This window comes from Uloborus diversus, chromosome 5 (genome assembly GCF_026930045.1).
Source record: "Uloborus diversus isolate 005 chromosome 5, Udiv.v.3.1, whole genome shotgun sequence".
Lineage (NCBI taxonomy): Eukaryota > Metazoa > Arthropoda > Arachnida > Araneae > Uloboridae > Uloborus > Uloborus diversus.
In genome coordinates, this window is record NC_072735.1 from 74,442,707 (window position 1) to 74,470,632 (window position 27,926).

The 27,926-nt window shown below is 31.6% G+C and overlaps 1 protein-coding gene across 1 annotated transcript; it reads right to left on the minus strand.

Moving 5' to 3' along the window:
* LOC129222972 (variant-silencing SET domain-containing protein-like) lies at positions 1-27,841 on the minus strand. The gene is made up of 9 exons (XM_054857535.1): positions 27,727-27,841; positions 24,261-24,316; positions 23,734-23,793; positions 21,304-21,359; positions 19,357-19,421; positions 12,762-12,907; positions 4,173-4,281; positions 1,723-2,064; positions 1-959 (listed from the first exon to the last, which is right to left on the minus strand). The coding sequence occupies exons 1-9, from the start codon at positions 27,839-27,841 to the stop codon at positions 1-3; spliced, it is 1,908 nt and encodes a 635-aa protein (XP_054713510.1).
* Between the last annotated feature and the right edge of the window lie 85 nt (positions 27,842-27,926).

Genomic DNA, 27,926 nt, shown 5'->3' on the forward strand with positions numbered 1-27,926 from the left:
TCAAGAATCATCATCAATTATAATTTCATCACAATTATTTTTAAAAGCAACATTTTGAAAAGAATTCCTTGATACATCTTTGATTAAAGACAGATCATCAGGCGTACTCTCAAAACGATGCAGTTCGTCTTGGTTATTAGAACATTTTGTTAAAGCAACAACATTTTCTGTTGGAACACAATTGCTTCTAGCTCTAGGAAATGCATCAGAATGGTCAGATACTGTATTTTCTATTGAAAGTTTTGCTTTTTTTGGTTCGATCAGGCTTGGGCTATCATCCGTGTCACTAGGAGATTCATTTACTCTGGAGGATTTGGAAATTTGTTTTAAATTTTTATTGCACTCTAAATTATTTGTCTTGATTTTATCACATTTGTATTTTGCTTTGCCATTTAAACAGGATTTACCTACATAGTATTTATCATCATCAGATTCATCAGATGACAGATCAATCAGTTCAACACTCTTTTCGTTTTGATCTTTGTCATTACTCACAATACATATGCTGTCATTACTACTTTCATCTATGTTTTGAATGCAATCTTTCATAAATCTGCTATCAATATTATAATTAGTCAATACAGGATGATTGTGATCTTTATAGAACATTGAATTTTTTCTTTTACCTCTGCAATCTTCAACGAAATTTAATTTAATATCACAATCGAAACCGTTCTGAGAACAAGTTTGATGTTTTTGCTCGTCTTTTACATCTGCCTCATTATGAGCTGCAGTTTTTCTCAGAGGTGATGCACCAGATTTACAAAGGAATTCACTTTTTTCATCAGTGATTGATACTATTTGCTTCAATTTTGAATCTCTATTTTCAGCTGAAATACAAACTTCTATTTGACTAGAATTTGATGGTGAATGTTTGTCCCTTGAACATAAATTTTCATTCGTATGATATTTATAAGAATTAACTTTCAAAGTTTTATTAACTTCACAATTACTTCTATCTTTAAATAAAGTTTCTTTAATAGAACAATTATAAGAACTAACATCTTTAACTACTTGATTTTTGGACAAGAAGCTCAAATTTTGATTCATTTATAGAGATTTCTTTCAAGCAATGCTCTTTTTTGTTTGTAATTTGCTTATCATTTAAAGACACAGCAGCTGGAACTTGCACAATGCCAGCATTTTGTTTAAGATAAGTTAATTCTAAATTGTCGTCATGAGAGATTTTCTGGAAAAAACAATGCTTAATATTATCTTTAGCAAAACCACGGCTTTTATTAGAAAGTGGCTCCAAGCCACTAACAACTGAACTATTTCTGAAAAATTTATAATCTATTTCATCCAAATTGCTAAACTTTTTACTTGAATTGCTTTTGATATAACTTTCTTTAGTTAACACAGAATTTTCTTCTTTCTCAGTTTTCTTGTTAATAATTTCATCTTTAAAGCTATTAACATCATTTTCAGTTTGAGTTACAGGTAAAATTTCATTTTCTTCAGAACTAAACAAATGAGAAAGATTATCATTTAAAAAACTAAACACAGCACTTTCAGGGTTTTCCTTTTTTTCACATGCATTATTTTTGGGGTTTGCACATCTAAGATTCATATTTTTTACAAAACAACTATTTTGTATTTTATCATTTGAATCAATCATCTCATTTTTAATACTTGCATTGTTACTTGAATAAACATTTGCTTCCTTATTTTTATCACTGGTATATTTGCTTGAATAAACAATTGCTTTTTTATTTTTCTCACTCCCATAGTTGCTTGAATAAACATTTGCTTCCTTATTTTGATTACTTGCATTGTTGCTTGAATAAACATTTGCTTCCTTATTTTTCTCACTCTCATAGTTGCTTGAATAAACATTTGCTTCCTTATTTTTCTCACTTTCATAGTTGCTTGAATAAACATTTGCTTCCTTATTTTTCTCACTCTCATAGTTGCTTGAATAAACATTTGCTTCCTTATTTTTCTCACTCTCATAGTTGCTTGAATAAACATTTGCTTCCTTATTTTTCTCACTCTCATAGTTGCTTGAATAAACATTTGCTTCCTTATTTTTCTCACTCTCATAGTTGCTTGAATAAACATTTGCTTCATTATTTTTATTATTTGCATCATTGCTTAAACAATAATGTGTATCCTTATTTATTTTTTCTTTCATAGAAGCTCGTGATTCAAAACTGTCACTCATGCTCTCCTCTAAGATACCGATGTTTTGATTTTCTGAGATTAATGATTTTTTGTGAGAAAAAGTTTTATTTTTATCACAAGTTTTAACTGAAGTAAAACACCCTAAAACTTTATTTTTAGATGGCTGTGATGCACTACTCAATTTGATTGGAGATGAACTTAGTTCGTCTTCAGAGGATAATGCAAAGTCCCATTTTATTGGGGAGGTAACCAGGGGACAAACAGTGGTGTCCCCACTTTCTTTTACGACCTGTTCAACATCTATTCCCACGTCCTGATGCAAATTTACAGGTGGTGAAGAAATGGCTGCGGGCGGATTTAGCGGAAGTTCATAGCAGTCATCAAAAAAAGGCATACTGTCACTTGAGTTTAAAATGTTATCTAAAAAGAAAATTTAAAAAAAGTGAGATAACTAGTTTGATACAAAATGTACATTTCAAAATAAACATTTGATAAAATGATTTTTCAGTTACGCATAATAATGCTCAAAATTTATAGCTTAAAAAAAAACTACAAAGTGGAATTACAATCAGAACACATTGAGAAAGTAACAGTTTCCACGAAATTAAAAAACAAGCTACATCTGGAGAATATTTTTATTTACATGGATTTTCCTTAATTTCACATTTTCACTCTGAAGCAGAAAGAAACCTCTTTGAGGATTACACTAAGCCAAATAAATGGAATTAAAAAAAAAAGATAATGTAAATTTGATAATATTGTTTGGTAATGTTTGACAAGCAGGGAAATGCTTTATTTTGACCAGGTTGAACTGGATCCCGTAACTGCCAATCAGCATTTTACTGGTAAAGACTCATTTTAGGAGAATGAAGAAACAAAAAAAATGCTCAACAATGAACGCTATTTACTGGAGTTTAGGGTTCATCCACTGGAGTTAGGGTTGAAATTTCAACTATCAAAATATCACCAAACAGACAATTGCTTCGTTCAAATGTAGAAGCTATTTTCACTTGTCATAGATTGACGGGCAATTTTCTAGTATTTGAATAAAGACCCTTTTTTTGGGTATTATAAATCATTACTCAATAAAAATTTAAACTCACACAAGCAGTTCTATGTTTATTTAAATTGATCATGCACAATCAATTGAATAAAAGTTGCTTTTTAAAAAAATGATAAAATTAAAATGTCACAGTATTTTAATTTGCTAAAATGCTGATTGGCAACAAATTATAAATATTTCTTATGTTTTAATTATTATGATTTATTGCTCAATTGAAAAATATTTTAGTTATTGGAACATGATTAAAACAACTCACAGTTAGTCACATAAAAAATTACATACTATACATGTATTCATGTAAGTATGAAAATGATTTAGCTCTTAATTACTCTAAAAATAAAATTTCAGCATTGTTCGAAACCAACAATAGATGAGGTTAATTTAGGGATGTTTCCCTGTATATTTATTTTTTTATTTATTTGAAAAAAAAAAAAGAATGTAGAAGGAAGGATACATAACAGAAACATTACTCTTGAAAAAAATTTATTTTATTTCTTACTTTCTAAAGTGGAGGGGAAAAAATGCTTTGCAAGACACATTTTGAAAAAAAAATAAATAAAAAAAAATTGCGGAATATAATGCTATGGAAAACATTGATAGTACAAGCTTGAAGATCCAACAGAAAAATCAGGTCATTTGCTCAAAGTTATTGTCTTAGAGAAACCAGAACAACCTATGAGAATGGTAGTGGCAATAATTGCTGTTATGGAAATTTTGTCATTTTTTCCCCAAACCCTACAGACGTAAGCTGATGACACCTTTCAGTAAATTATTTGAATAACATAAGCCCTCAGACTGATGATATAACTCTCCAGAAATAAACATCAAAATATTGTCTTTTAATTAATCTCTTGTTCAACATTCAAAGAATGTAATTGTTGCATACTTTAATAAACTTCTTTATTTCCTTTTTATCTCTTTACTTTTTCTCTAAGAAAGCCTTATAAATTAAACAAACAAAATTTAGTAGAGAGACACCTCTTACCTTCCACATAAATGGTTTTCAGCATTCCTAATGGAGATGCAGAAGCTTTCTCGTCTGTTAACTCACTTGCAGAATCATCACTTGATGGAAAATGAAGAAGATCTAAAATCTTGGAGAAGAAGAAATATGGCTCAAAAATAAGCTATAGCCATAAAAAATACATGCTAAATGCAGCAAACATTTCATTCAAACTAAATCTTAACTACTGTGCAAATTTTTATTAGAAAGATTCCAGGTTAACCTTGAGGGGCAGAACAATAAACAATTTTATGTTAAATATCTGAAAGTCACAATTTGCTGAATCATAATTATAAAATAATAATATTTACAATTTAAACTTTTAAATATCTGAGTGTAAATACTTCATTTTAAAACATATGCAAAAAAAAAAAAAAAAAAACAGCAAAAAGTCATGAAAAATATATAAAATATTTTAGGAAAAAGGAAAGGGTTAAATTTGTTGCTTGAAGAAATTTTCCTGCAATGGAAATTACACCTTCGATGCAATGCTACAGTATGACGGATCTAATTATTTATTTTAGGTGTCCAATTATCAATTTGCACACCTAATAAAATACTGCTCTAAGTCAAAAATTGTTGATTTTGAGTTATTATAGTTCTTGTACATTTTTATTAGTTCTATTAAAATGCAAGATAGCCACAAATGAAAAAAAAAAAAAAAAAAAAACCTTATTTTTGAGAGGTGTCAGTGTGTTACTATAAGAATTTAAGCAAGGCGCATTATATTTAAATTGATTTTTCTCGAAAAGTAGTTTTTGCACATGTGGCTGTGTTGTACTAGGTGTGCGAATTATTAATTTTCCTACTTTAGAAACTTGGATGCTTGTTTGAAGCACAGGGTGAAAATAATTGCTAAAAAAAGAAAAATAAGCTCAATAAAAGGGCAAACTAATTTGTCACTGACAATTTTTTCAAATTGATGCTCAAAAAAAAAAAAAAAAAAAAAAGAGAGATTCTTTTCCACGGAAAAGTTTCTTATTGGAGTTTGAAAAATGCACTTGCAGATGATTGTTTGAGATGTTAGGGAGAGGAGAAGAAAGGTGGCCTTCTCTCAGAAATTGTAAACTGTTTTTTTTTTTTGGGGGGGGGGGGTGATCCATGTCTGGAAAGGGGCCTAAATTTTAACAAAAAAATTATTTTCAAATAAAAAAAGAACCGACTTCAAAAAACAAAGAGGAACTAAAAAAGTAAAAAATAATGAGTCATACTTACATATGATTTCCAACCCAAACGTATAAATCAAATTTATTTTACAATTCCAGTACAAAAATCAACTAAACTAAACATCCAATTATAAAATAAACACTGATTTTAATTACTATACGATGAATTATTTTAATACCTAACTAATCATATATGATCTCTTAATTTTTAATAACCATTTGAAGTTGGGACCTCCTATAAACTTCTAGCTAACATAACTGAGTAGGTTTAGTTTTAAAGACTTTCCCATTTTGCTAAATTAGTGTTTAACTCGGGATTTAGTGGGTTATCAAGTACGTTAGGTAGTAGTTTATAGGAGGCTCCGCCTTCAAATGGTTATTAAAAATTAAGAGATTGTATATAATTAGTTAGGTATTAAAATAATTCATCGTATAGTAATTAAAATCAGTGTTTATTTTATAATTGGGTGTTTAGTTTAGTTGATTTTTGTACTTGAATCGTAAAATAAATTTGACTTCTACGTTTGGGTAGGAAATCGGATGTAAGTAAAGGTATTTATTTATCTTACATGTCATGTAACTTGTGCAAAAAGTCACATTTCTCTTTACTTGGCTCCGTTATAGATCAGCACCACACTAGAAATAGAGTATCTACTGTGATGTTGCACATATGAAGATCAAAATACTACTAGAGCTAAATGAATTTCCTGTTTGCTTCAGAGGAGTCTTTATTCGAAATTTGAGATACGACCATGGGCTCCCATATGCAAAATTTTAAGGAAGGGGGGGGGGGGGGGGCTTAGATATTTTCCCCATAAAAACCATTTCAGTACAGATTGGAGTCATTAAAATTTGAGATGTTTAATAACATATTCATTAATGGCTGAAGAAGAAATGTTTTCATTTTTTGTAAAAGGAAAAAGTACTAAAAGCAAGAAAGTTCTGATTTTGAAGGGGGGGGGGGGGGCTTGAGCACTCAGTTGCCCCCCTATATGAGCACTCATGGTTATGACTACTAATGATTAATACAGAGGAAATATTTAGGGGGGTACTCTCCAAAGCACAGCCCCCCTAAAAAGGAAAAATACAAATACAAATGTGACGGCCAGCAACAGGCACTGGGCCCAGCTAGGCTGGTCCCTAGTCAATTAATTAGTCCCCAATGAAGATCAATGGCCCTCTTAAAGCTATCCACTCCCTTGCTCATTACCGCCTCTTCCGGTAAGCTATTCCAAGTGCCCACGACCCTGCTAAAGTAGTAGTTTTTCTGATTTCCAAGTTAGCCTGAGATTTAAATAGCTTAAAACAATGATCCCTTGTCCTGCTTTCCCCGCAAAAATTTAATCCATTTACATCTTTCATTTTGATAAATTTAAATAACTGAATCATGTCCCCTCTGACTCTCCTTTGCTCCAGGTTATACATGTTAAGCCTATTAAGTCTGGTATCATAATCTAAATCTGAGAGTCCCCTTACTAATTTAGTTACCCTTTTTTGAACCCTTTCCAATACAAAAATATCTTTCTTCAGATAAGGCGACCAAAACTGAACAGCATACTCCAAATGAGGTCTTACTAAACTCCTATATAAAGGCAGAAGAACTTTCTTAGATTTGTTTGAAATAGATCTATTGATGAACCCAAGCATTTTGTTGGCTTTGTTACTAGCAATACTGTACTGTTGACTAAACTTGAAGTCCTGATTTATAAAGACACCCAGATCCATAACATTTTCTGCCTGATTTATGACTGAACCCTGTAAACGATATCTCATACGCTTATTTCCATGACCTAAGTGTAGCACTTGACATTTCCCTACATTAACTGCCATACCCCATTTATCTGCCCACTTAGCAATATGATCTAAATCCTCTTGCAGCTGTTTTACTTGTTCTTCATTTTCGACAATCCCCATAACTTTTACATCGTCAGCAAAACAATTCATGCTTCCAGAAATATTTTCATTGATGTCATTCATAAATATAATAAACAAAAGAGGCCCTAAAACTGATCCCTGAGGAACCCCACTTAAAACATCACTCCAATTAGAATGATTTCCTCTCACAACTACTCTTTGCTTCCTACCAGTAAGCCAATTTCTAACCCAAAGTAAAGTTTTTCCTCCTATTCCAATGTCAGCTAACTTGCTGAGAAGAGCAACATGCGGGTACCTTGTCAAAAGCTTTTTGAAAATCAATATAAACAACATCCACACATTTTTTGTTATCTAAAGCTGAGGTAATCTTGTCGTAGAAATGCAATAAATTAGTAGTACAGGATTTACCTTTCCTGAAACCATACTGCAAACTAGTCAACCGACTATTAGTCTCTAAGAACATCATGATCTTAATTTTGATCAAAGTTTCGAAAATCTTACAAATCACCGAAGTCAAACTTACAGGTCTATAATTCCCAGCAATACTTTTAGACCCCTTCTTGAAGAGTGGCGTTATGTTAGCCAGCTTCCAGTCCTCTGGCACCGTCCCCGAGTTATAAGAAGCATTGAAAATATTCAAAATAACATCCACTAATTCCTCTGCACATTCAACTAAAATTTTTGGATAAATATTATCTGGTCCCGGAGCTTTAGTTGCTTTAATCTTTTTCAAATGAAATAAAACCTCCTCCCTGGAAAATACAAAATCCTCAAGCTGTATAATAGCTTGTGTCTTGTTAGTGTCAACTGTTGAGATACAGTTATCGTTAAACACACTGGAAAAAAAGTTATTTAGAACATTTGCAATATCCCTATCGTTTTGGATTAAATTTCCATGTTCATCAACCAAAGGCCCAATTTGACTGTTTCGAGCTTTCCCAGAATTAGCGTAAGCAAAAAACCTCTTAGGGTTCCCATCAATGTCATCTGCCAGCCTTTGCTCCAATTCCCTTTTCTGAATCCGTACCAAATACTTAAAATTTCACCTTGCCTTACCATACTGGAGCCTCTCCGCACTCTGACCAGTTTCTTTAAACTTACGAAAAGTGGCTTGCTTATAATTAAGAGCTTCTTTAGTCTCCCTGGAGAACCACATGGGCCAAATTTTAGTGTTGACACCCTTTCTCCTAAAAGGAAACATAGTCCCCCAACGGTTTTAGCAAGTTTATCCTTAAATTCCGTCCACTGCTGATCTACGTCGCTATCTTCCAACCCTGACGAAAAAACCTCTTTCAAGCTCTGCCTAAGTGCAACAAAATCGGTGTTTCTGAAATTGGGCACAAACCTAAAATTATCATCTTTGCACACTTCAAATTTAACCCGGAACCTAATGCTGTTATAATCACTATCTCCAATATGCTCCCCTACACTCAACCCCTGAACAAAACTACTTATGTCACAAAAAACTAGATCCAAAATGGCCTCCTCTTGAGTTCCCTGAGTTACAACTTGATCTAAGAAACAGTCACCAATTACTTTTAAAAATTCCTCTTCTTTGCCATTACCAGGATAAAAATTATTCCAATCAATACCCGGAAAAATTGAAATCCCCCATTATGATAACGGATCCCTTACTGGACATGTCACTAATAATACGGTACATCTGTTCATCTTGTCCCTGGTTTGAATTAGGTGGCCTATAAATGTTTCCAAAGCGTAGCTTTATGCCCTTACTGCTCATCAACTCCAGCCAAACCATATCAATATCAGTAGGCTTATCATTTATGACCAATTCATTGCAAATAAAATTGTCTCTAACATAAAATAAAACCCCACCACCTCTTTTACCTACTCTATCCTGTCTGAATAAATTATACCCAGCAATATGTAATAACTCTGCATCAAATTCGGTAGCCCATGTCTCTGTAATTCCGATAACATCCAACTTCTCATCCATAACTATGCTTTTCAATTCATCCATCTTGTTCCTAATACTGCGAGCATTGGTATAGAAAACTTTAAGCATGCCTAAGTTGCTTTTATTTAACACCCTGAAATTTCCTAAATTACAATTGTTAACATTACTACTCTTGTTTGTCACTTTATTTCCATTTCTAGCAATACCCAAAAACATTTCATTCTCTCGATACCTGGTGCTTGAACCATGCCCCCCATTCCAACTTAGTTTTTTGACTCCGAAGCCCTTAAAATTAATCCACTAACCATTTTGACCCCTGTAGAGCTCAGATGCAGGCCATCCCTAGCAATCCAATCCCGTTTACAGTGACTCCATACATCAATGAACCTGATACTGCGCTTTTCGCAAATTGACTTCAGTAGCAAGTTCATACACCTCGCACGTTGATTTAGCCAGCTCCTATGCACTCCATACCTGGGAAGCAAACCAACCACTTGGACATTCGTCGAAAAGCTGGTTGCTTTATCCAACAGGGATTCCCATTCCCTAGAAAACTCCTCATTTTTACTGTGGCCTACATCATTTGTTCCCACCCACAAAGTAACCATGTCCTCCTTATTCAATACTCCCTTCTTTTTCAGCAACCATATTAATGTCTTTTACCCGAGCCCCTGGTAAACAACACCTAGCCACCTTACGCTTTACTCTCCCAACTGTGTTACCCACCTCCCTTACCATAGAGTCCCCCAAAATTACACCCTTAGTTTCCCAATCTAACTCCTCATTTGAAACTTCCCCCTGAATCTCTGGAACATTTATACCCTCTACAACTGGCTTACACCCTAATGCTAACTGGGCTTCCAAAACTAGCATCTTAAGTCTTAAGTCTGAGAGTTCAGCACATTTAGTGCAAATATAATCCTCTTCAAAAACAGACTCATTTTCCCCCTTATACAGGCAGAACATATGACATAAATCACAAGAGATCCACCTGTCCCCCTTCCCACTCTTTACCTCTTTCATAATGCATATAACACCCATTTCTACTCAGTGAATATGTTCCAAAAGGCAAAACAGTAAGATAAAAATGCAAAAAAACACAGAATAAATACTAAAAACAGCAGTAAATAAACAGAGTTGCTACACCCAATAAAGCACACAAGATCAAAAACCAGGAGATCACCACATGTTAGGCTTAGCTCCAAAAAATGCAAAAACACTTCAAGAATACAATAACAGCAAAAATGAGCCCCCAAAACACAATAAAACTAAATTACATGATAAAGTGAAGTAAAAAAATCTAAAACTAGACAGTAATAATGAAAAATTATAGTAAAAAAACAATTATCAAATTAGCAGCAAAAAACACTCCCTGCATCACAGGCGCCCTCTATTGGCCGAAAAGCACCCCCCCTTCAAAACACCCCCCTCCCCATCCTTAAGTGGGCAACCTTGATTAACATTAATGTTTTATGGTACATTCTTTAACACTGAGTAAAGAAAGCACTTTTGTTACATGGCACTTTCTTTAACAATGGATTTTATATTTCATCGTTTAGTATTGAAATTAAATGAATTTTATTGTTTTTTGCCCATAACTTTTTTCTAAAGAACAAATATGGTGTAGCAAAGGTTGGGGACCTAAGTTGGATCACTTCTATCCATTAAACAAAAAAAACCATAAAATCATTTCCCTAAGTGAGACGCTATGAATTTACAAACAACAAAGTGCGAGTATGAAATTTGAAGAGTTCCCCCAATTTCTACAGGATCCCTCATACCCGGACTTGAAGACCATTAGAAGATCGGAAGAAGCATACTGTTTCAACCAGAAAAAGAATTTTCCTAATCGGTCCAGGCGTCTTCTAGTAATTGGGGAGCATAGTATATAAAAAAATTCCGACTAAGCCTGTTAATTAGCGTTGCCATAACTGTAAATTAAACTGACGGCGCGGCGTCATGAAACATTAAATCTAGAATTCTTGTCAAACTTCAGAAATCAGACACCAGTTACGATATATTTATTGAGGTATATTAATTTAATCGTCGGAGGGAGGGGGATTTTTGTCTTCAATTTCCCTTGAATTGAACACTAAATATATTTCAAACCTGAAATACTAAAAAAAAAAGAAAAAAAAAACTTCACTGACTAAATGAAGTTATTTATTAGCAAAATAATTTTTATATTAAATAATTAATTCAACTATTTTTGTAGCAAAATACATTTAATTTACTGATTTGCAACATAAGTAATAAATACATTAGTAAGACTATAATTAAAATTAACAGGTGGCGATGTGAAAATCAAACATCCCGAGGCATGAGAATTAAATATTGTTCGACAAGATTTCTCTGTCGAAAAAAAATGCACCTTTCACGCCAAAACCACGTGACCTTTGAAGTCTCGGGCAGCTGACGAAAGCTGGTCTACCGAGCCACAATGAGTATGCAATTTAAAGTTTCTTAGATTTCTCCGGGACCCCTCATCAGATCCAGGCAAAATTGACATGGGACCATCTGGAAAGTATACCCTTCCAAACAACACACAAAAAAGAATTTTTCAAATCGATCCAGTATTCTTGGAGTAATACGAAATCATACATAAAAAGCGCAAGACAAAATCATTAGACAAATCTATCAATAAATTGAAGGATACGGCTGAGACTCAAAAAAGTTTTAAAAGGCCCTCACCACGTTCTGTGCGAGGCTTGGATATGAGTCTATAACTTATTTAATTAAATTAGAAACAACAGATACTCTTAATTCTTTATTATTATAAAATTTTATTCAAAATTGTATTTGTAAAAACTACAAAAGACAGATTTTGACTCTAAATAGGTTTTGATGTTGAGTTCAAATTGATTTTCTCTTGAAGAAAAAAAATTTAAACTCAAAATCAAAAAATTCTATTTCTTTTTATAAAATTCATTTTTGAGAAAAGGAGCATCAATAAATTAAAGGTTTAGAGTAAAATTTTATCAATTCATTTCCCTAACTGGCGTGAATATGTGAGTCATTAGAGTTCCCAAATGTGCAAAAAATCTCGTTTGTTTAGCTGCTGTTTGTAACATCTCACCCAACATCAACGTATTCATGCTTAGGGCACCAGTCAAATTGCAGGGCTCTATAGAATTACGGGGCTCCACCTGCTTGCTTAGCCAGCTTACCGTTCAACTGGCCACTGATTCAAATGAGGGAACTATAAGGATATTTTAATCAATTTCAATCCAAGACTTGAAATTCTTAAGGTGTCTATCCGAAGGATTTTCTATCATTTTATAGTTTCCTTTTCCCACTTTTATGATAAGTCTGGAGTAGGCAAAGTAGTTTCTCACCATTTCAGCAAAAACCTGATTCCCAATTCAAAAACTGATACTATTAAACACTGTAAGGATCACATAAAACGATAATTTTAGCATACAAATGAATAGAGAAAATTGGGGCCAAGTAACTCTGATAACAAAAAGTGATTGATAGCATAAACCACTATCACTTCAAGCCAACGAGCAGATACTACTGTATAAACAAAAGTTGAAATAATACTTTTGTGATTTAAAAAATCACAAAAAAAAATCACATTTTCATCATTAAAAACAATGAAATTTTTCTAACCTCTTCTACTGTTTGCCTTTGAACCACATTTGGATACAGAAATTTTGGTTTTAAATACTGCACCAAATCTCTAATTTCAGATAAGGAAGAGTGAGTAGAATAACAAACTCGATGGAATTGCTTCTTTCTTTCAAATGCTGAGATTTCTTCAAATTCATTGTTTTTGAAAAACATTGCACTTGGTTTTATTTTCATAATTTGTACCTAAAATATAAACAAAAAGTTAAAAACTGAATTTTATCAACAATTCTTATAAAGTTACAGAAAATAAATAAAAGCATGAAAATCAAAGTACAGTATGAGACCCCAATTTCAGAATTTCATCAAAGAGGAAGATAGTTAATGGCGTTACTTAATGTATAGCAATACTACTAAGCTTTGGTAATGACACTGATAGCTTTATGTATGGTGCATAAGGCTTTGAAAATTATTTCAACCTATGCTTTTTATGCAATATTGTTTTGAAAAAAGAATTATTCAATAGATAATACAATTTTTTTTAAAGACATTTAAGTACATTCAGAAAATAATTAGCCAATATTGAGTAGAATTTCTTAAACATTAAAGTTATTGCAAGACACATTGAGGAAATTTTTATAGGAATAATTTTATAACAGTATTGTCTGTTTTCCACGAGAAGGCACTTGACTCCTCCTTCGTCACGTTGTACCCGATGATTCTATTTCACTGTTTTCGGAAAAAGGTATATTCGGATCATAGCATTTTGTTGTAAAAGCAGCAGTTTTTAATACGTAAGAATAACTAAAATGATAACAGATAAGTAAAGCAAGTGATGTAAAGGACACTTTAGGGTTAGGTTTTTTGCACAATAAAATGCACGCCCAATTAAAAGCGTCTGGTTGTCTCATTTAGAAAGAAGCTCATGGAGTGCTTACCGATCACCCACGTGTAAATGGAACTCTGCCTTCAAGGAGGCGGGACGAAGTGCCTTCTCATGAAAAAAGGACAATAACCAAATTCAAATGCAATATTTTAAATTGAACAAACAGGGTGGCGACAGGAAGTGTGAAAAAAAGTTTCCTGATAAAGTTCACTGAATTTCCCTGATTTACGTTACCAATAATAATGGTTTTCTTTCTTTGCTCTACTTGAAATCCATTGTATGTTTGTATAAAATGCAGTATTTTAAATATTTTAAGTTGTGTAAAGTTGTTGAACTAAAGATATATTTTAAAAAGATGATACTTTTTAATAAAATGGTTAAAAAAAACATATCAAGTCAATTGTTTTAGGAAAAAAACCCTACAAAACAGTATGTTAAATTTTTCTACACGGAAAAAGATTAGAGAATATTTAAAAAAAAAAAACTTTACTTCCAGAAACCACTTAGCATAAGAATTAAACTATTAAAATTACTCTTAAAAACATATGTGTATTTATGATAGAACTAAAAAGTAATTGAAATTATTTTGAACTAAGTTTTCAAACAGTATAATAATTGTTGCAAGAATAACAAGTAATAGTGAAAGAATAGAAGTAATGTAGTTATTCTTATATAACTAATTGACATATTTATGCAAAACAGATGAAACCATTTGACATCCATTCATAGAGAGCTTTTCTCTAACCAAGAACATAGGTTTTAATGAATGAATACAGCATTTTAACAATAAAAAAATAAAGATATTTACTTAAGTACAAAAGTTAACTCTATTTCAAATGATTTCAGTATGTAACGAAAAAAAATCTTAGATTGCTTTCGTAACAAACAACTTTGAAATGCAAGAAAAAAAAAACAGAAAAAGCAATTAGTTAATTTTAAAATATATAAAAGAAGAATACAACTTGGTTATAAAATTAAAGAATCACTTAAGTCTGAAGAAAAGAAAACCTTTATAATCTGCAGTGACAACAAATAGTATAACGGCAAAAAAAAAAAGTTTTTTTTTATTGAAAGTTCAATTTTAGCAATTAAATTAAAAACACGAAGAAGTAATAACTTTTAAGCTTTTGTAGTATTAATTCAAAAACCAAAGATTTCTTCTTGAAATTGTGATTACAGAAGGCTAATTACTTCAAGACAATGGAATAAAGCCAAAGGAGCTAAGGCATTAATGAAGGCTTCCTCTTTGCCTGTATGGTTGTTTATTTTACGTAGCATTGAAAGCGTAAAAGGAAATTTCAAGCTAGGTAAAATAAACAACCTAACAGACACAGAAGCAATCTTAGGAAGTTCATACTGTGGTTAATAAGTAAGATTCAATACTTCAGATGTTGAGGAAAAAAGATGCACAAATATGCGGCAGTGTATAATCGCACCTCATTTATTTTACTTTTTTTTTAACAGATAATTGGCGGAAAGTGCATAGGGAATTAGAGTACTTAATTTTGAAAAGCAAAAAAACAAATTTTTTTTTCTTCATAAAATCAATTTTCCCTGATTTTTTGTAATTTTTTCAAAATTCCCTGATATTTCCCTGATTAATAAAGTTCCTTGACTTTTCCCTGATCTCCCTGATCTGTCGCCACCCTGACAAAGGCATTAATTAAGCATAATCTGTGAAATATTTAACTTTAAAAAAAATGACAAATTTAATCAATTTCAAAAAGGCAACATGGTTTTTAGGGTGGTTCAAAAATACATGTGAAAAAAAGTTTCTTCTAGATAACAGGACATCCCTCAATATTTTTAGACTTGTGAATAGTAATATATTGGAAGAATTTCAGCTTCTTATTTCAACTGAAAGAGGGTGCTCAACCCTCTCCTCCACAAATCATAAGTATGGGGAGGGGGGTTAAAGAAATACATTGAACTCAAAAAGCAATGCTACATTTTATAATATACATGAGTAATACGCATATACATTGCAAAAAAAAAAAAAAAATCTACAGAAAAAAGAGTGGGGGGAATTTAAATGTTTCTAAATTTGTGACATTTTCTATGCTATGGCTAATGTTAAAATAAGGGGTCATTGAGCACCCTCTTAAAATTTGAGTAAAAAGCTAAAATTTTTACAGCATAATACTATTAGTAAGTCTAAAAAATATGGGGTGTCCTGGACTCTAGCGGAAAAAAAATTTTTTTTTTTTGAACCACCCAAATGGTTTTCTTTGATCAAAGTACGATTAAAAAAGTAAAAAAAAAAAATCAAAATAGTTTGTCAATGTGTATTTCATGAAGAGTTTTGAGGATCATAAGATCATCGAAAACAATTTGTTTTAACTTTTTCTGAGAACTCAAAACTCAGTAAAAAGTAGCATAATAAATAAATAAATAAAGCAATTCACATATATATAATAGCAAATTTACTGATCGAGTAACTCTGTGACGTCACCAACAATGAAACTCGTGCCACAGAATGATAATTTGACAATATTTTTGGCAATGTTTGACACACAGGGAACTGCTTTTTTTTTTTTTTTTTTTTTTTTGAGAAGGTTAAACTGGATCCTATAACTTAACTGTTTTACTGGTATTTTAGGTGCCGTTTGACTGTCATTTTAGGAGAATGGAGAAACAAAAAAATGGTCAACAATTAAAGCTATCTACTGGAGTTTAGGGTTCATCCACGGAGTTAGGGTTAAAATTTCAACTATCAAAATATCACCAACCAGCAATTGCTTTATTTAAATATAGAAACAATTTTCCTCTTCATATCTTGATGGGCAACTTTCTAGTATTTAAAAATTAAACAACACTTAAGAAGTGCTCACCATGGAAAATTTCTAGAGCAGGAGATAATAAGTAATACTTACAGGTTTATAATCCAAAGTATGATAACCACAAGGTGCTTCAATTTCATACTCATTAAATGGAAGCATGTCCATGTCATACATACATGCATGTATTCGAGCATCAGTTGATAGACTTGTCACTGCATCTTCAATGATTTTAATTCCTCGGTACTTATTTTCTTTTTCTTCAGTTACATGAGTCTAAATAAAAATACAATGGGTCACTTATTTATTTGCCATAGGGCAGTTAGCAATCTTAACTGACAAACCAGCTCATAAATCATTTTCAGTTTTAATATCATTCAAAGTATGCATTAGGTTTAAATATGCTTTAATTATTTTAAACTGGTACTAGTTTTAAAAAAACATGTCAGATCAGGAACAAAGCTCCAAATTTTGCTGCTTTACTACAACTCTTCACTATGTAAATAAAGTGTGATTTAAAAAAAAAAAAAACTAATGGAAAGAAAAGAGCAAATGATTTTTTACAACAGTAATCGCTAACGCATGCAGTTCATTCATGTACAGTTTAACCCTCTTATAAGGAGCCGGATGGGACTGTGATATTTGCTCATTATAAGAGTGCCTAAAAAAAAGATCTCAAGAAAAAAATTGTAAAAATTCATGCATACTTGCTCGATTTTAAAATTGTTATTATTTTTGTACAGTATCAAATAAGTTGATTTGCTCTGAACTGTCTTATTGTATCGTTCCTTGGTTATTGTTTTTCAAGGAATACCCGTGGCCCAAAAATCATTGTCATTTCCACTCCTGGCTTTGCAAAATTTTTTTAAGTTTTTCCAAATATCAAAAGCAATCAAGTATGTTGAGGGTAGTTCAGCTTCAAAGTCCTTACATTTGTCATTATAACCGTCACTGCCATTAATTTTGCATCTGCATTAACTTGAACTAGAGTTATCAGAAATAGGTATCTCTGAAGTGATAACATTTGCATCGACAAATGTTTAATTTTCAAATGCTTTTCTAAACTCTTAAAATAAAAAAAAGGGGCCACCATCACTTGCTCTCAGGACTTATCACTAACTTTCAGTTGACGTCCGAATGTTAAAATAATTTTTCCAAGTTGAGCTAGAAATCAAAAGAATTCCACTGTAATTTAAAAATTCCAAATATATTTCTTGCTTTAAGTAGGATTCACTCATTAAAAGCAAATTATGCTTCCATGGACTTAACAGTACCAAATAAATATTTCTGAGTTCCTGGTCAAATCCAGATTCTTGCTAAACCAGGACTTGTCATAAGTGAGTTTGACTGTAATACATGAATAGCATGTGCTTTTGAGGCAGTGAAAATCGAGTTTGAACAAGTTGTGACTTGTAAGCTGTTTTAAAGTGGGGGAGGGGGAGTTCCAAAAAGCTCATGCTGTTTACAAGTGGAGAGAGCTATTTAAATAGGAAATTAGTTGATTAAAAATGAGCAACTGTTGAGGTGTTCTTCGATCTCAGAAATAGACAAAAAGAAAAGGTATAAAAAGTAACCAAATGGTCTTCATGGACTAGTGGAAGGAATCCATAACCTTTACTTGTGTTTTGGTTTTATATACAGATTGATTTATAGCACTGTACAACTTTTTTTCTCAAATGTGCTTCTTGGTTTGCATTTGAAAATAATAAAAATAATAATTGTTTTCTATGCTTTGACAGTAAAGATTTGGAACAGAGAAAATGTCAGAACAGCTTCAAACAGCTAAGAAACAAATTTATCTCGAGTAAGACTAGGAAAAAAAGTTTCTGTGATTCTTGTAGAGGAAATAGGATTTTGATTTTGATCAGTTTCAAGAAAACGTATTAAGCAGGTTTTCTGAAAAATGGTAATGTAAAATGTGGAATATTTTAACATTATTGGTATAACAATTTTCATAGACCAACAGAAAATGACATCAGAAGCAGGATAACTCATGAAACAGACATTTTAAAATCGGGATTCTACTGTATAAAGAAATTAATAGAAAGCAACTTACTTTCACTTTGAATTTCTTAAACAGTTCCACGAAAACAAACTCATAAGCGTACTGAGCCGGACAAAAGAAATAAACAATATGTTCAGGTCCTTTAGCAAGCCATGGTTCTACCAGTGAGATGATAGCATTTAAGCATTCTTCTCTGCTGGGGATGTATAAGCATTCATCTCTGCAGAAGGTTGTGTCTACATACAAGCTGTCCAATTTTTTTAACCTCAATGAAAAGATAAACAAAAAAATTAATGCAAAGACTGATAAAGATTGAACAGGGATCATAAAAGAATAATGAATCATTAAAGATATTTAAATAATATGATACATGAGTCATTGTATTTTTATTGAAAGCTACTTCTATCTAAAATGCTGTTCAATAGCATTTAACCGTTTGTCTCCTACCAAAATTCTCAATTTGCCAAACGAAATTCCAATTTTGCAGAATGATAAAACACGTACATGGGCATATATCATACATACATAACAAATGAGAAGAAACATTAGGCATCATTAAAAAACAATTTAAAAAATCTAACAAAAAATTATATCAATGTTACGTCTCCCAATTTGCTAAATCATCAGCTGGATTTGCAGGATAAGAAAATTTAAGGAAGGTCACACTGACCTTCCATAACCGCCCATTGGGGCGTCCCTGAATATATGGGCTAATACAGGATTAATGGTAAGCCTAGTTTTAGGTAAATGTTAATTATATGTAGAGTGAAGGAATTCTGGTAATGACATTTTGTAGAAAGGCTAAAGGTTGAACTAAGGACGATAACAAGGTGTGACAGTATGCATGAATATATAATTCTGTTACTTTGTTTTGAAAATTTAATGAAAAACCAAAACATTAGTATTAATTATGTTTGGTATAAAATTACCTTCCATGCTCATCATGCAAATCAAATAACCTGGCAGAACTTCCAATTGGCAGTCTAAAGTCTCCAGTATACAACACACGACCATTACTACCTTCAAAAAGGAACCTGTAATCAACAAATTTCAGAAATAAACAAGTTGCTTTGAATACATATATTAAGAGAACTTTGAAAAGATATGCTTCTTTGATCAAACAAGACTCAGAAAAACTAAAATTGATGTGTAAATATTCTTACTAACTTATCTTTCATTATCTAAATATGAAATGAAAATAAACTTATGATGTTTGGAAGCATACAAGCAAAAATAAGTAAAATTCTTGCTACACTGCTGAGAATTTGATTGGATTGAACATAATCGAGTTGAATGAGCTCCAATATTTTAGGACTTGTTGAAAACAGAGGTAGTAAAATTTTGCATAAAATCTTGTGATTTCTTCAAAATTTAAACCAATCTTCAAAAAATAATCCATAGTGTATTAGTCCCTTGATCAGAATCCTTATCCAATGTTTAAGGAAGTTCTCATCTCATGCAACAATGTAAAATTTAGTTTTGTGTTACTTTTTTTAGGCACAGGATATACAATGCAATGCCTGTAATACACTCATCATTTTCTACCATGCATTTTTTAGTGAGTTCAGAAAAGTTATGAAAAATAGTTTAAATCATGTTTTTGGTTTCAAAAGAAATACAATGTGTGATTTGGATGCCTCAAAGCCTGACTAACTTAAGTCCAAAAATGGCAATTTTCAAGTTATTACTGCTTTATATGCAGAATCTTATTCTGCATGAGTCATTACAATGTAACTCTGTAAAAAATATTATTTTCTACTTATTTACCAGCATAAAAGTGCCCCATTCGTTGTAGGCACTGATATAGATGATAGTTTTTTCACTCTCTAACAAAGTAGCAATAATGTGACTTACATTAATCTGGCTCTGAGGTACAGATTTATCATAGAAAAAGGAGCAAATTCAAGTTGGTATTATTTGAGAAAAAACGTTAAAATCTGGAATGTAGCAAGCAGAGAAATGTAATATATGGAAGAAATAACTCAAACAGCATTGAAGCCATTTGGGAACAACAGAAAAAAAAAAAGCTCTAATTGTGGGAAAATGTTAAAAGTGGAAGACGTTAAATTGGGATTCTAGTGTAATTGGTACTATCTCAGCTACAGTGTCTCAGAATTTTCACTGGGCAATTATTCAACTACAGTGCTGGAAAATATACATTGCAGAGTTGGCAATCATGTGAAACACAAACTGAAATTCTACTTGAATAATCACAAATACTTCTTAAAATAACTTTGGTAAAAATTTATTCAGTTAAAATCATAAAACACTTATAGAAACTTAAAAACATGCCATCCCGGCATTTCGTTACAAATTGCACTTATGTGCATCTACCCGAGAGTAGCATAAAAAGATTAGATCAAAACGGCAGAATAATCACTTCATCGAAGTTTTATACCAGGATCGCTACTGCGAATGCTCAGTTACATGTAAATTAATAAAATGTCTTTTTTCTTCGATTTAGAAGTGAATAAACGTAATTTTAACGTAGATGCTAAACCAAAACTAGTTTAGAAACATATTTACATCGAGGATAGGAGGCACATGAGCAGGAATGTTACCTATTTCCAACATAATATGCCTTATATACCAACATTATATGTCTTATATACCAACTTGATTTAACGATTATCAAGGAACAGGCCTTCAATCAGTCAAATCTGGACCAGTGAAATGTATCCATAAATTATGGAAATCCTTAAATTGAGTATATTGTAACTAAATTATTTTGTTATTATGAAAATGATACGTTAAGTAATTAGTGAGACATTTAATACAGAGCACATCACAATCAGACAGTCCCTGTATTATCATAAATAATGAGAGCATAATAAAGGAAATTTTCCAATGTTTTCATACTTAAGAAGCACAACTCACAAAATATGCTATAATTGAAAAAAAAAGAGATTCACTTACATAACTGAACCAGGGCAATGTCCAGCTGTTAATAGCGTCACAACAACTTGAGAACACTAAGTCAAAGAAAAATAAATTAAAATATAAACTATAATATTCGACAAAAATGTTAGAGCAATGGAATTTTCTATGAAAACAATAGAATCTTTTAACTAAATTTAATAATCTTTAAGAGCTTTAAATTACTTCTTCGACCACTAGCAAGGACTCCATGGAGCTTGAGTTTGTGAGTGTCATTTTTTAGAGGGAATGGCGAGTGCTTTTGCTTGAGGAGTACAATTTCCTTTTGCTTAATAAGTGTCATTGAGAATTGTGACATTCGAGAAATTTGCAGGCCTCTGTGAAACTAAATATTAAGGCAAATATTGTATTTAATACACTAAAAGATGTTCACGTTTGTCTAGAGTTTCAGGATTTAAGAGGACTGCTTTAAGGTGCATCAAACACTAGGAGGGAGTTTGGTGGAGCTCAAAAGTTGGTTTTAAATTTACAGCCCTAATCAATATACAAGATGTCCACTGCATAATTCTAGGGCAGTAGCCTGGGGGTGGTATTAGGGAGCAATGTCCTGTCTTTTGTGACTGATGCTCTAACTATAAAATTACACTTAAGAAAAATCCGGGGAAAGTCTCCAAAGCTCCCTTTTTATAATGTCAACAAGGATACTCTGAAATAAAGTTTTAAGAATTTCAATTTCTAAAAATTTTGGGTGGAAGTGCCAAACTCCATCTTTTCTCCTAAGGTCATCATAGGCGGCCCAAAATCACATTTTTAGGACTTGCAATTTCGAATAATTTCTTTGATAGGATTCCAAGCCCCCCTTCCTCTAACGTTGTGAAATATAGCATATGGTATGATTTTAATTTCAAAAACTTTTCAGGGATAAGCCATCAAACCTCCCCTTTCTCTAACATTGCTAAAAGATAGTCTAAAGTTGCATTTTCAGAACTTCTATTTCTAAAAATTTCAGAGAGATGCTCTGAATCCCATTCTTTCGCCTAACGTCATCAAAGGTGGCCAACTGCGTTTTAAGACAAAGAGTTTCAATTTTCCGGGGGGAACCCGCTAACCCTCTTTTACCTCACCTCTTTGAAGATCATCTAAAATTGCAATTTTGGAAGTTCAGTTTCAAAAAATTTCTGGGAAAATGTCTCTGTACCCCATTGTTACCAGAGAAGACCACAAAATACAATTTTTAACATTAAGGTTTTGGGGCATTTCCATGAGAAATCCCCCAAACCTCCCTTTTGCCTGACACAGTCAAAGATCGTCTATAATTGAATTTTGAAACTTTTATTTCAAAAATTAAAAAGGAGAGTTCCGAATTTCATCCCTTCCCCTCATATCATCAAAGATGGAATACATTTGCACACGTTTTGAATAACATCACTTCCAAAATTTTCTAGAGGTGAGCTCCTTTTCCTTAATATCAACGAACATGGTATCAAACTGCATTTTTGAAACTACAATTTCGAAAAAGAAAAAAAGAAAATATGTAAGCTAGCATTTTCAAGGAACAAAAATTTGATCTTTTTTTTGGGTGGGGGGAGGGCCCTCTGGACTTCATACCCCTTTAGACTCCGGAAAACCTTTAACCCCCCCCCCCCCCCCCCCCCAATAATTTTTGCAAGTCGGCACCCCTGTCTTTAACTTTAACAGTGGAATTAAGGAAAATTAATATGGAATGTGTATGACTCCAGATTAACATTTTAAGACTATATCTCTAATAGATCTAGAAGAAAGTAGTAGATGTGTACTGTCTATGATTTTCCCTGAATTAGCACTCATAAATGTAAATATTTTTTTTTAAATAAAAAGGAGTCATATATCCTACATAAATATGTAAATGAGGGTGCTCAACAAAAAGTGCAATAATTTGCTTAAATGCAATAAATGAAAAAAAAAAAATAATCAAGTAAAAAAGTTTTAATATACCATGTTTTTTAAAACGAATTAAAAAGTACAAAATAATTTCTTAGTAGTTTTAAGTCTTAAACAGAGTCGGAACTTTTTACAGATTGTCTGGAAAATTTGATTGTGGTCAAGAAATAAAAATGTATGAGAATGATGTGAGCAAAGCATTAGCTGACATCAGGCAAGTTTCTTCTTAAAAATAATAAATAGTTGCAATAATAACTCTTGGGCCATTATGAAATATAAAACAAAGCAAAAATATTTAAAATAAACAAACAGCACTGAATAAGTGATGAAACCAAAGTCATAGTGACACAAATAAAAAGATTAAAATCAAGTATAAAAAGTCACGTGAATGATGAGCACATGCCAAAGGTGAAACTAAGAAATGCATTAGTAAACTAAATTAAGTATATATGAATGAAAATAGAATTTAATCAGAATAAGTAGTCTATTTATTATAACTGAATTTAAAACATGAAAAATATAATTTTAAAATTACATAAAAAGACTTACGATATTTCCTTGGAAATCAGGAATGTCAATAAGCTTTGGTTCTTCCATGGGAAAGCCGACCTGAAAGTTACAGAAAAAATTATTATCTTTTTCAATTTTCCATCAATAATATTAAAAATGTGGGAAAAAAATCAAATTGATTTTTACACATCAAAATAAACACATCCACCCTCTCCAACTAAGCACATGCATAACGTAAATTATTTATGCATTTGAAATAAGGAAATACAAATTTAATTTAAAAAGTCTTTTCTAACATAATAAATTTTCCTCTGAAAATAATATGTCAATTTTTAAACATTCTAGAATGTGAGAACAAATTGATGACTTAAAATGCACAAATAAAATCTTTCAGCTAAGTGAAAGCATTCCACTAATTGTGACCAAATCAATTACACATGTATAAATGAGAAACAAATTAAGTATCTTGCACAAAGCAGGACACAAAGTACAAAGGATTTGTATTTGGAAGGGGAAATTACAGCAGTAAGTAATAACTCAATTTCAAAAATTCTTTTGGTTATTACCAAAAAGCTTGATAGATGGAAATACTCTGGATCATTTTTCAAAAGATGCTCTGACACTGAAGATAAATATATTTTTGAGAAACCTCTAAATTTGAAGAAAAAAACATAACAATAATCAAGATATAGGATTATTTGATATAAAAATAAAGGTAAGAAAAGGAATGAGTATCAATATAAGTAGCTTAAAAATATCAAAACAGTACTCAGCATTTAAAAAGTTACTATAGTGAAGCACTGTTTATAAGTTTTTGAAGGGACTGTGTGAAAAAAGTGCACAAATGAAAAAAACGTATAATAGGTATAGGTTATAGGTTAATGTGTGTTAGACTTTGCAGGGACCAATTTAAAAAGTGTATAATTGATTAAAACATATAAAAGAGAAACATATAAACGGTGCTTCACTGTATATATAATAATGTCCCGATAAAATTTCATATAAAATTAGTCTACTTTTGGGCAAGACAATAAAAGTCAAAAACAACATCAAATGCAACAGTGACGTTAAGGTCATTCTGCTGTTATCAAGTTTATATCAAGCCCTTATTTTAATTACCTTTATTTTAGTTTATATCAAGCCTTTATTATCAAGCCCTTTTTAAAAATCCTTTTCACTTTAGTTTACTTTTTGACTTTAATCTCTCCTACACCATTCTCTAAAGTACATGGCCAGAGCTTCATTTTTTTCCATCGTGTTATCCGCAGTATACGCCGCCGTGGTTTATCCCAAGAATTTTTTTTCTTCGGGCCAATTTTAGGACCTGCGGATTATACGCCACCATGGATAATACGGTACACTTTGAGAAAGTACCGTGGAATTCCTGGAGGCTCGAGACCCTGCACTGTTGTATAGCTCGCACATGTGTAATGCCAAAACTGCCCAGAACATTCCAATTCTGAGTTCATTATCTCTGAGTGCTTTATCTATTATGCTACCCAGGGCTCTTTGATTCGGTAAACACTAACTGAATTTAAAATTTTTGATTTACATATTTCACTCTAATTCCTAAATTTATTAAAACTAAAAATTACCTTTTTTTTTCATACTATTATTTTCAACAACAGATGTTGTTGTTTGGGTTATTCCCGGATTTTGCTTCAGATTATTTCTCTTAATTTTTAATCTAAGAAATGGTTTGGTTTGAGTTCCAATTGCTCCTTTTTAGTTGGGCTTTTAATATTTTTATAGGTGCTTGTAAATCTTCTATTTCAGCTTATATGATCTGTTTTTCAATCTGTCTCTTGCCTTTGTTCAGGCCCAAATCGGCATACCCTGCAGTGCATGGGTGGGCAGGGGGGGGGGGGGCGTTCTTAAGGGGCCCAACTGCCCAAGAAATAGAAAAAAATTGGAAAAAACTCGCAAAAAGACTATGACAGTGCAAACATACACTGTTGGCCTCTGAGGAGGGCTCTACAGATTTTGTTGTAGGGGGCTCCAAAATTTATAGATCTGGGCTTGCCTTTATTAATGCTTTTTAATCCACAAGCTCACTTTCTCCTTGGAAAAAGGAATCTTCCTCATTTGAAACACGTGTCAGCATTTCCTTTATGCATCTAATGTTGTTTTTTAATTCTTGAGTTTGCAAATGTTTAATGATTAAATCGAAACAAATTTTGCTCTGTCAAACACTTTGATTTACTATTTAATCTATTGATATGAACTTTTATGAAAAAACTAATTTTTTTAAATGTAGCATAAAGTGATTTTCTTGAAAACATTTTATAGTTACAACTTGATAACAATCAAAATAACCAATATAGTAATTAAAAAATTCAACCTGGATGCTAGAAGCTCAAAAAATTTATGATCTCCAAGACCTCTCATATGATCTGAAAATGCATAAAAAATAGTTTAAGACCAATATTAAAATGATAACAATGTAATAGAAATGCATATGAAACAAATTTAAACAGTATAATTTATCAAGCTGAACATTCATCACACATGAACAATTGACCAAACATGAAACTTGGATTTTGATATGTATTTTAAATCAATTTAGATAAAAATAATTTAAAAAATTAATAAAACTCATTACTTTAAAACTTATACCAGCAAGCAAATTATAAACAGAATACTTATTAAAAAAAAAGGCTGCAACTCACAAAAAACAAACAAACAGTAATTGTCTTTGATTTAACCAAGTATTTTTCCAAATGAAAGAAACATAAATATATAACAAAACAAAATGCATTAATATATGTTGGAATGTATATCAACAGGGGCTAAAATTTAAATGTCTTATTTCTACTAAGGTACTAATTCCATTTTTAGTACAACAGTACTGAAGAAAACTATTAATAATTGCATCCTTTTGGCAATTTGGTTTCTTCGCCAGTAATAAAATGCACAAAAAAAGAACTTGAATTAGTAATTCAACTCAGTTGAAAAACATTTGCATCCACTTATAGAAAATTTCACATGTTAAACATGAAAACTTAAAAAGAGAAGATTCTAAATCATTTCAAAGACACAAATTGCAAAACAATATGCACTTCATTTCAAAGAGCTGCAAAATAAAGGATATTAGAAATGCAGAAAAATTAAGTTCTTTCGATATGCACAGAAAAATAATCAACAATAACATTAATAACACCTCATCTTTGAAAACGAAAAATACAACTTAAAATTTCTTTTTTGAAAACATTGACGCAAGTGACAAAAAACAACTATTCATGTTTTAAACTATTTCATGCACTTTTTTTCAAATTTTCTGCAAGTGGAGCTAAGTTTTGAAGTTTCATTTTAGCTACTGGCGGGGGGGGCCCTATGGGAGGCCACTATGAGCTCCCAAAAAAATCCTTATTCAACAAATTTTGTCTGACGATTCGGCAAAATTATCATCATGCAGCATAATTTGGAGTTTATTCAGCAAAAATTTAGAGTTCTATCTGGCAAAATTCGGAGTTGCATTCGTCCAATTGAGGCTTTTGACCCTCCCAAAAAATTAAGTTTGGGGTGCCCCAGGTTACTGCTAATGTCCCAAACATCAAAACTTCACTGGAAAATTGACAACCTCAAAATATATGCATGAAATTGCAACTTTTTCAAGTTGGTTGTCACAACCTTCCTCTCTCTCTTATTTAATAATATAATAAAAAGATTTATATGAAAATAATAATCTACAAAATGGATGCAGACGGTATTTTGTTTAATCTTTTGCAATAAAGCTTTTTTTATTATAGATTCTCTCTCATTAATTGCAAAGGTTCATTACGAGATGGAGAGGAAAATTCAAAGAAGAATTTAACTGTGAAAGAAATAAAATTCAAATTCTCTTCAGATCTGTGATTTATTTACAAATCTTTCAAAACCTCGCAACATCAGCATGCAATGATGTTACTGTGAGCAAGTTGATTATTCTTTGCGCTCTATAAACAATTTCATGATAGTGTTTTTACTTTTTTAAATGAATAAAATATTTTTGTTAAAGCATTGATATAGTTCTTAAATAATTTTATACTCAACCTTTATGACAATGTGAAAGAAAATAAACTGTTGATAAATAATTTCCACATTCTTGAGTGAAATTATCAATTGATATGAGCGGATATTCTTTTAGTACGCCGTCAAACGTGCTCATTTTATGCTATGAATTTATAAAATAATATAACAAAAATGCATTTACTCAAGAATTTATAGAATTCATTAGATCTAAATAATAAAGT

Excerpts from the sequence above, each read along its gene's own strand:
- LOC129222972 (XM_054857535.1), bottom strand. The coding sequence starts at position 27,841 with ATGAGCACGTTTGACGGCGTACTAAAAGAATATCCGCTCATATCAATT. Across the intron at positions 24,317-27,726 it reads TCTTTCACATTGTCATAAAG|TGTCAGAGCATCTTTTGAAA; the intron begins GTTGAGTATAAA and ends ATTTATCTTCAG. Across the intron at positions 4,282-12,761 it reads AAAGGCAAACAGTAGAAGAG|ATTTTAGATCTTCTTCATTT; the intron begins GTTAGAAAAATT and ends TTCTTCTCCAAG.